At 27.2% G+C, this 10,484-nt stretch overlaps 3 protein-coding genes across 3 annotated transcripts; all 3 read left to right on the top strand.

Moving 5' to 3' along the window:
- Positions 1-178: 178 nt before the first annotated feature.
- Positions 179-2,782, top strand: LOC139774665 (uncharacterized). The gene is made up of 7 exons (XM_071710083.1): positions 179-744; positions 1,126-1,397; positions 1,556-1,717; positions 1,880-2,129; positions 2,277-2,345; positions 2,463-2,552; positions 2,647-2,782. Exons 1-7 carry the CDS (start codon positions 472-474, stop codon positions 2,704-2,706), a joined length of 1,176 nt encoding a protein of 391 aa, XP_071566184.1. The 5' UTR covers positions 179-471; the 3' UTR covers positions 2,707-2,782.
- A 310-nt stretch (positions 2,783-3,092) lies between these two features.
- LOC139774661 (uncharacterized) lies at positions 3,093-6,263 on the top strand. Its single transcript, XM_071710076.1, has 7 exons — positions 3,093-3,748; positions 4,130-4,405; positions 4,562-4,723; positions 4,863-5,112; positions 5,263-5,331; positions 5,448-5,537; positions 5,632-6,263. The coding sequence occupies exons 3-7, from the start codon at positions 4,611-4,613 to the stop codon at positions 5,689-5,691; spliced, it is 582 nt and encodes a 193-aa protein (XP_071566177.1). The 5' UTR covers positions 3,093-3,748; positions 4,130-4,405; positions 4,562-4,610; the 3' UTR covers positions 5,692-6,263.
- A 2,170-nt stretch (positions 6,264-8,433) lies between these two features.
- LOC139774668 (uncharacterized) lies at positions 8,434-10,231 on the top strand. Its single transcript, XM_071710085.1, has 6 exons — positions 8,434-8,568; positions 9,073-9,234; positions 9,374-9,623; positions 9,774-9,842; positions 9,960-10,049; positions 10,144-10,231. The coding sequence occupies exons 1-6, from the start codon at positions 8,492-8,494 to the stop codon at positions 10,201-10,203; spliced, it is 708 nt and encodes a 235-aa protein (XP_071566186.1). The 5' UTR covers positions 8,434-8,491; the 3' UTR covers positions 10,204-10,231.
- The last annotated feature ends 253 nt before the right edge of the window (positions 10,232-10,484 follow it).

The raw sequence follows: 10,484 nt of genomic DNA, 5'->3' as shown, positions 1-10,484 counted from the left end.
TTTTTATATAGATATAGTTATTCAATTAATATAATGGAAAGAAACATTTTATAACTATAAATTTATGGTATTTGTATGTTATGTATTTGTTACAGCTGTAATGACGGTTAAAATATATCTTGCTTAATAAAATATTTAAATAAGTATATACTAGATATAGCCCTATACAAAACCCAAATAAAAAGATAAAAAACAAAATTGACAAGTACAATAATATTCTCATTTCTGTTATATAAACATGTGTACACACATACATTATGAATACACATCTGTTTTGTGTTAAAACAAGACGTCCATCATTGGACTTATTTCGACAGATCATAAAACATAAATTGTAATAGACTGATTACTTTAATATCCATAAGTGCCTTAATTGAAATTGCAAAGATCCACTATCGTTACCATTCGTAACCAACTTCTGCAAACACCTGTTCAACCTGGTCAACAAAAGTTCAGTTTGGAATAGAAATCATGTGTGCAATGACCAAAAGTATTCGAATGATTTTAATGCCATTTTTGGTGATCAGCTATGTGTTTGGTTTAAGAATTGCTAATTTATCCAGACGTTCAAGACTGTTTAATATTTTATATATGCTGCTGGTTTGGTCGGTTTACTATTTCTTCTCAACATCTACATTGATATCTAATTTTTACAAGCTTTATCCAATCGAAGATCGCATTTGCATTTGGGCAGAAATCTTTGTGACATTACTGTCAATCGTGTTTGGTATATATCATGATAAGGTAAGATAATGTTAGTATAAGTAGTTATTATTAATAAACATTTTCATACCGATTTGCACAACTATAATATATAAAATGTCTGTAAAATTTATAATTTGTAGTTAAATAAGTTACAAGCCTACTTAATAATAAAAACTACTAAAAAAGAATTTCCTATATACTGATATAACATGTACTGATAAATTTCCTTTTCTTAGATATTTAATAACATAATTTAAATTAAATGTATGATCATCTATATTGAATGTCCAAGAATAATAGATTTAAAAACTTCCATATGTCCTTGAAATATCAAACAGCTATTAGATACAGAACATAAATAAAGTCTTAAATTTTTGGATAAATAATAATTATCTGACTACTTCACATTCTTTGTTACAGAAATTCTGGAACTGTCTTAAAAAGCTCGATATTGTTGACAACACATTGCTTAAACTGGGAACAATGACGGATTATGACAAACTACGTAAAAAAACACTATGGTTTGTCTTAGGATGGGTCGCAGCAGTCACATTGACGAATTGCAGTGCAGCATTAGCCATAAAAGATAAATATGACTGTCATGTTGCAAAAGCCATGTGTTACATCTTTATAGTAAACTATTGCTTTCATATAAACTTTGTTGGTGATTTAACTACCGCAAGTATTCTCGAGTTGGTACATTTTTCTAAATACAATTACTATTACTTTCTTTCGAGTAGTCGTATGCATAAATTATGCTTTCCGAAGTCTATTTGAAAATATTGATATAATATGCTGCTATTTGCACAAATAATTTCATATTTAACTTTCATACTATCTTAATATTTAGATACACAGGATTAAAGTTTGATCAAATTAATGAACATCTTCAGAACTTAATGAGAAATAATAAACGGACAATAAAACAGACTTGGGAAAATACTGTGACATATCCGCGCCAACGCAGATGTTCGAAAACACTAAGCGACAAGTGCATAATATGGATCGTTATGTAAGAAAATTTACGTAAATTGTTCTGCTAAATATTAATATTACTAAAAATTATTCAAATTTACATCAATTGTAACTGCAGTAATATTACTAAAAATAATTTACAAATAGTAATATACACAAAATGAAACGTTATATGTATTATACATGTATATACATCCAGACATCTGCATTTGGAGCTGCGCAAAATATCCTATGAAATAGACTCAATACTTGGAACGCAAATGACTTTTAAAATGGCATACTATTTTGGCATGATAGCGATTGACTTGCGCGAAATTCTCTACGCAATTCTGATCAACAATTATGTGAAATCTAGGATAATGTCTGCCGTTGCAAACTTTCTTTGGTTCTCTCATAATGTTTTCAAATTCCTGCTCATTAATTATTTGTGCGAAATAGTCTCCATCAAGGTATTTATTTTACATTTAATTTCAACGTAACATCAATTTAAATTCTACTTATAATAAATAAATCAGTTAATTTGACTGTTATTAATTTCCAGTGTTAAAATTAAATTAAAAATTTCTTTAATTAAATTCAAAATATTACAATTTTAGGCAAAGACAACAGCAGATTTATTAAATAAATTGTCATATTTTACTTGTGACGTTGAAATTCATGAAACCGTAAGTTTTTAAGATACGTTTTTAAGATAAATTGGAATGTTTTAATATAGACATTAAATAATTTTAACAAATAACTAACAAAATGTACATTATAAGTATTGCATTGTATTAATTTAGATTTCACAGTTTTCATTACAAATAGTTCATGCACCACTTAGATTCTGCGGAATCGGATTTTTCCAATTTGGCTTCAAATTTCTTTATATGGTAAGTTATATTTATTGTGTAATTACATACCACAAATTGTCACATTCGTAACAAATATTTAGAAGAAGAACTTATACACTGTCTTTGTTTTTAGTTTATAACGAATATTGCGACCGTTTTAGTTATAATTATACAAGCACGAGCAAAGAAGTAAGCATTTCGATCAAGTTATGACAGAGTTCATAATTAAAATAGTTTAATAAAAGTATAAATAAATAGTTGAAATAAAAATCAATGTATATTTCATAAAATGCATTATACGATATCTCCTGGATTTGCTGTGGTATAATTTTATTAGTATTTAGAAATAAAAATATTGAATTACAAATATTTTATGCAATAATAAGTATCTATAGATAAATTAATATTTTTTATTATTGCCATGTATCTATTCTACATTTGTTCATTATTCTCTTTATTATTAACAAAATTACTTTTTCCATGTAGTTTTTTATATAGTCATAGTTATTCAATTAATATAATGGAAAGAAACATTTTATAACTATAAATTTATGGTATTTGTATGTTATGTACTTGTTACAGCTGTAATGACGGTTAAAATATATCTTGCTTAATAAAATATTTAAATAAGTATATACTAGATATAGCCCTATACAAAACCCAAATAAAAAGATAAAAAACAAAATTGACAAGTACAATAATATTCTTATTTCTGTTATATAAACATGTGTACACACATACATTATGAATACACATCTGTTTTGTGTTAAAACAAGACGTCCATCATTGGACTTATTTCGACAGATCATAAAACATAAACTGTAATAGACTGATTACTTTAATATCCATAAGTGCCTTAACTGAAATTGCAAAGATCCACTATCGTTACCATTCGCTCGTAACCAACTTCTGCAAACACCTGTTCAACCTGGTCAACAAAAGTTCAGTTTGGAATAGAAATCATGTGCGCAATGACCAAAAGTATTCGAATGATTTTAATGCCATTTTTAGTGATCAGCTATGTGTTTGGTTTAAGAATTGCTAATTTATCCGGACGTTCAAGACTGTTTAATATTTTATATATGCTGCTGGTTTGGTCGGTTTACTATTTCTTCTCAACATCTACATTGATATCTACTTTTTACAAGTTTTATCCTATCGAAGATCGCATTTGCAGTGGGGCAGAAATCTTTGTGACATTACTGTCAATCGTGTTTGGTATATATCATGATAAGGTAAGGTAATGTTAGTATAAGTAGTTATTATTAATAAGCATTTTCAGACTGATTTGCACAACTATAATATATAAAATGTCTGTAAAATTTATAATTTGTAGTTAATTAAGTTACAAGCCTGCTTAATAATAAAAACTACTAAAAAAGAATTTCTTATATACTGATATAACACGCACTGATAAATTTCCTTTTCTTAGATATTTAATAACATAATTTAAATTGAATGTATGATCATCTAAATTGAATGTCCAAGAATAATAGATTAAAAAACTTCCATACGTCCTTGAAATATCAAACAGCTATTAGATACAGAACATAAATAAAGTCTTAAATTTTTGGATAAATAATTATTATCTGACTACTTCACATTCTTTGTTACAGAAATTCTGGAACTGTCTTAAAAAGCTCGATATTGTTGACAACACATTGCTTAAACTGGGAACAATGACGGATTATGACAAACTACGTAAAAAAACACAATGGTTTGTCTTAGGATGGGTCGCAGCAGTCACATTATCGAATTGCAGTTCAGCATTATTCGTAAAAAATAAATATGACTGTCATGTTGCAAAAGCCATGTGTTACATCTTTATAATAAACTACTGCTTTCATATAAACTTTGTTGGTGATTTAACTACCGCAAGTATTCTCGAATTGGTACATTTTTCTAAATACAATTACTATTACTTTCTTTCGAGTAGTCGTATGCATAAATTATATGATTTCCAAAATCTATTTAAAAATATTGATATAATATGCTGCTATTTTGCAAATAATTTCATATTTACCTTTTCATACTATCTTAATATTTAGATACACAGGATTAAAGTTTGATCAAATTAATGAACATCTTCAGAACTTGATGAGAAATGATAAACGAAAAATAAAACAGGCTTGGGAAAATCCTGTGACATATCCGTACCAACGCAGATGTTCGAAAACACTAAGCAACAAGTGCATAATATGGATCGTTATGTAAGAAAATTTACGTAAATTGTACTACTATAAATATTAATATTACTAAAAATTACTCAAATTTACATCAACTGTAACTGCACTAATATTACTAAACAAAATGAAACGTTATATGTATTATACATGTATACACATCCAGGCATCTGCATATGGAGCTGCGCAAAATATCCTACGAAATAGACTCAATATTTGGAACGCAAATGACTTTTAAAATGGCATACTATTTTGGCATGATAGCGATTGACTTGCGCGAAATTCTCTACGCAATTCTGATCAACAATTATGTGAAATCTAGGATAATGTCTGGCGTTGTGTACTTTCTTTGGTTCTCTCATAATGTTTACAAATTCCTGCTCATTAATTATTTGTGCGAAATAGTCTCCATCAAGGTATATATTTTACATTTAATTTCAACGTAACATCAATTTAAATTCTACTTATAATAAATAAATCAATTAAAAATTTGACTATTATTAATTTTCAGTTTTAAAATTAAATTAAAAGTTTCTTCAATTAAATTCAAAATATTACAATTTTAGGCAAGGACAACGGCAGATTTATTAAATAAATTATCATATTTTACTTGTGACGTTGAAATTCATGAAACCGTAAGTTTTTAAGATAAGTTTTTTAGATAATTGGAATGTGTTAATGTAGACATTAAATAATTTTAACAAATAACCACCAAAATGTACATTATAAGTATTGCATTGTATTAATTTAGATTTCACAGTTTTCATTACAAATAGTTCATGCACCACTTAGATTCTGCGGAATCGGATTTTTCCAATTTGGCTTCAAATTTCTTTATATGGTAAGTTATATTTATTGTGTAATTACATACCACAAATTGTCACATTCGTAACAAATATTTAGAAGAAGAACTTATACACTGTCTTTGTTTTTAGTTTATAACGAATATTGCGACCGTTTTAGTTATAATAATACAAGCACGAGCAAATAAGTAAGCATTTTGATCAAGTTATGACAGAGTTCATACAAAATAATTTAAATAAAAATCCATACATATATATATATATCTAAATAGATTATCATATTTCACTTGTGACGTTGAATTCATGATACCGTAAGTTTTAAAATAGGCTTATTGGAATGTTTTAAAATAGACATTAAATTATTTTAACAAATATAAATAACCAACAAAATGTACATTATAAGTATTGCATTCAGTTAATTTAGATTTCACAGTTTTCATTACAAATAGTACATGCACCACTTAGATTCTGCGGAATCGGATTTTTCCAGTTTGGCTTCAAATTTCTTTATACGGTACGTTATATTTATTGTGTAATTACATATACCACAACTGGCCACATATATTTAGAAGAAGAACTTACACACTGTCTTTGTTTTTAATTTATAACGTCTATTGCGACTGTTTTAGTCGTAATAATACAAGCACAAGCAAACAAGTAAATATTTTGATCAAGTTATGACAGAGTTCATAATTAAAATAGTTTAATAAAAGTATAAATAAATAGTTGAAATAAAAATCAATGTATATTTCATAAAATGCATTATACGATATCTCCTGGATTTGCTGTGGTATAATTTTATTAGTATTTAGAAATAAAAGTATTGAATTAAAAAATATTCTATGCAATAATGAGTATCTATAGATAATTGATATTTTTTATTATTGCCATGTATCTATTCTACATTTGTTCATTATTTTCTTTATTATTAACAAAATTACTTTTTCCATATAGTTTTTTGTATAGATATAGTTATTCAATTAATATAATAGAAAGAAACATTTTATAACTATAATATAAATTTATAGTATTTGTATATTATGTATTTGTTACAGCTGTAATGATGGTTAAAATATATCTTGTTTATAAAATATTTAAATAAGTATATACTAAATATAGCCCTATACAAAACCCAAATAAAAGGATAAAAACAAAATTGACAAGTAAAATAATATTCTTATTTCTGTTACATAAACATGTGTACACACATACATTATGAATACACATCTGTTTTGTGTTAAAACAAGACGTCCATCATTGGACTTATTTCGACAGATCATAAAACATAAATTGTAATAGACTGATTACTTTAATATCCATAAGTGCCTTAATTGAAATTGCAAAGATGCTTATCGTTACCATTCGCTCGTAACCAACTTCTGCAAACACCTGTTCAACCTGGTCAACAAAAGTTCAGTATGGAATAGAAATCATGTGTGCAATGACCAAAAGTATTCGAATGATTTTAATGCCATTTTTGGTGATCAGCTATGTGTTTGGTTTAAGAATTGTTAATTTATCTAGACATTCAAGACTGTTTAATATTTTATACGTGCTGCTGGTTTGGTCGGTTTACTATTTCCTCTCAACATCTACATTGATATCTGCTTTTTACAAGTTTTATCCCATCGAAGACCGCATTTGCTGTTGTGCAGAAATCTTTGTGACATTATTGTCAATCATGTTTGGTCTATATCATGATAAGGTAAAGAAATATTAGTATAAGTAGTTATTATTAATAAGCATTTTCAGACTGATTTGCACAACTATAATATATAAAATGTCTGTAAAATTTATAATTTGTAGTTAATTAAGTTACAAGCCTGCTTAATAATAAAAACTACTAAAAAAGAATTTCTTATATACTGATATAACACGCACTGATAAATTTCCTTTTCTTAGATACTTAAGGGGAGGTTCTCATCTAGCGACCCAAAAGTAAGGTAATTTTCTTGAATTTTTTTTTCATAAAAGGAAGTAAATGAACAACTGAAGGTTTTTGACACTTATTTATGGAGTCTAAGAGTACATAAAAAAATTTTTTTTAATAGAAATTGCTGCCGTGGAATGGTGTTACACGTGGTGCATCGTGACCGCGTCAAAAAAAGATGTCCAATTGGCAATCACTCTAGCACCTGTAAAAATTATCAGAAATCAAAAATCCAAAAATTTTCATGAAATATATAATATTTGTTGGAGCTTGAACCTATAATATGAATAAAAAGTCGAAAATTAAAAAAATGACGGACATTTGAATTTTGAGTACCGTTTTTTCACGTTTTTTTCGCTCTTTAATGTGCTATATAAAAAAGAAAAACAACAAATATCACCTGCATTTAGGTTCAGGCTTCAATAAATTTAATATACTTTAAAACAAAAAAAAAAGGCGATCCGTCAATTAGTTTTTGAGTAATCGTGATTGCCAATCGTGATTGCCGCGGTCACGATGCACCACGTGTAACACCATTCCACGGCAGCAATTTCTATTAAAAAAAATTTTTTTATGTACTCTTAGACTCCATAAATAAGTGTCAAAAACCTTCAGTTGTTCATTTACTTCCTTCTATGAAAAAAAAATTCAAGAAAATTACCTTACTTTTGGGTCGCTAGATGAGAACCTCCCCTTAATAATAGATATAATTTAAGTTGTATGTATAATTATGTCTAAGAATATTAGATTAAAAAACTCTCATATGTCCTTGAAATATCAAACAGCTATTAGATACAGAACATAAATAAAGTCTTAAATTTTTGTATAAATAATAGTTATCTGCCTATTTCACATTCTTTGTAACAGAAATTCTGGAACTGTCTGAAAAAGATCGATATTGTCGACAACACATTGCATAAACTGGGAACAATGACGGATTATGATAAACTATGTAAAAAAACAGTATGGTTCGTCTTAGGATGGATCGTAACAGTCACATTGACGAATTGCAGTGCAGCATTAGCCATAAAAGATAAATATGACTCTTATGTTGCAAAAGCCATGTGTTACAGCTTTATAATAAACTACTGCTTTCATATAAACTTTGTTGGTGATTTAACTACTGCAAGTATTCTCGAGTTGGTACATTTTTCTAAATACAATTACTATTACTTTCTTTCGAGTAGTCGTATGCATAAATTATATGATTTCCAAAATCTATTTAACCCTTAAATGCCACCCGGGGTCCAGCGGACCCCAGACCCTTTAGAATGATATATTTTCAAATGTTCCCTCCAAAAATGGAGCTCATATTTATTTATTATTTTTTTGATTTTGGAGCCAATATTTTAACTGTTGGCGATCTTAATTTTTTATACTATGTTGAAATTGAAATTTTAACAATATAAGCATTTTATTCTCTTTTCTAAGCCTTGAACAACATTGAAAATAATTTTCATAACTAAATATCAAAAAATCAAAAAGTAAGGAGACATTTTTCATGCTGGGGTCTTTTAGACCCCATGTGTCATTTACGAGATTTTTGAGAGGTGTGGCATTTAAGGGTTAAAAATATTGATATAATATGCTGCTATTTTGCAAATAATTTCATATTTACCTTTTCATACTATTTTAATATTTAGATACACAGGATTAAAGTTTGATCAAATTAATGAACATCTTCAGAACTTGATGAGAAATGATAAACGAAAAATAAAACAGGCTTGGGAAAATCCTGTGACATATCCGTACCAACGCAGATGTTCGAAAACACTAAGCAACAAGTGCATAATATGGATCGTTATGTAAGAAAATTTACGTAAATTGTACTACTATAAATATTAATATTACTAAAAATTACTCAAATTTACATCAATTGTAACTGCACTAATATTACTAAACAAAATGAAACGTTATATGTATTATACATGTATACACATCCAGGCATCTGCATATGGAGCTGCGCAAAATATCCTACGAAATAGACTCAATATTTGGAACGCAAATGACTTTTAAAATGGCATACTATTTTGGCATGATAGCGATTGACTTGCGCGAAATTCTCTACGCAATTCTGATCAACAATTATGTGAAATCTAGGATAATGTCTGTCGTTGTGTACTTTCTTTGGTTCTCTCATAATGTTTTCAAATTCCTGCTCATTAATTATTTGTGCGAAATAGTCTCCATCAAGGTATATATTTTACATTTAATTTCAACGTAACATCAATTTAAATTCTACTTATAATAAATAAATCAATTAAAAATTTGACTATTATTAATTTTCAGTGTTAAAATTCAATTAAAAGTTTCTTCAATTACATTCAAAATATTACAATTTTAGGCAAGGACAACAGCAGATTTATTAAATAAATTATCATATTTTACTTGTGACGTTGAAATTCATGAAACCGTAAGTTTTTAAGATACGTTTTTAAGATAAATTGGAATGTTTTAATATAGACATTAAATAATTCTAACAAATAACTAACAAAATGTACATTATAAGTATTGCATTGTATTAATTTAGATTTCACAGTTTTCATTACAAATAGTTCATGCACCACTTAGATTCTGCGGAATCGGATTTTTCCAATTTGGCTTCAAATTTCTTTATATGGTAAGTTATATTTATTGTGTAATTACATACCACAAATTGTCACATTCGTAACAAATATTTAGAAGAAGAACTTATACACTGTCTTTGTTTTTAGTTTATAACGAATATTGCGACCGTTTTAGTTATAATAATACAAGCACGAGCAAATAAGTAAGCATTTTGATCAAGTTATGACAGAGTTCATACAAAATAATTTAAATAGAAATCCATGTATATATACATATATATATATATATATATAATATTATATACATTTTATAAAATGTATTATACAATATATTCTAGATTTGGTTTTGTATACTCATGTTAATATTGAAAATTAATGAGTAGAAAAAATAAAAAAATATTATATGGTATAAAAGGTAAATCACAAATATTCTTTATTATGCTTTTATATCGATTTCATCTGTCCATAACTGTCTTAATTATTAAGAG

This window comes from Temnothorax nylanderi, unplaced genomic scaffold (assembly GCF_030848795.1).
Source record: "Temnothorax nylanderi isolate EJ_2023f unplaced genomic scaffold, tnyl_v1.0 TNYL_tig0084_pilon, whole genome shotgun sequence".
Taxonomy (NCBI): Eukaryota; Metazoa; Arthropoda; class Insecta; order Hymenoptera; family Formicidae; genus Temnothorax; species Temnothorax nylanderi.
This window is presented reverse-complemented; position numbering and strand designations above follow the sequence as displayed.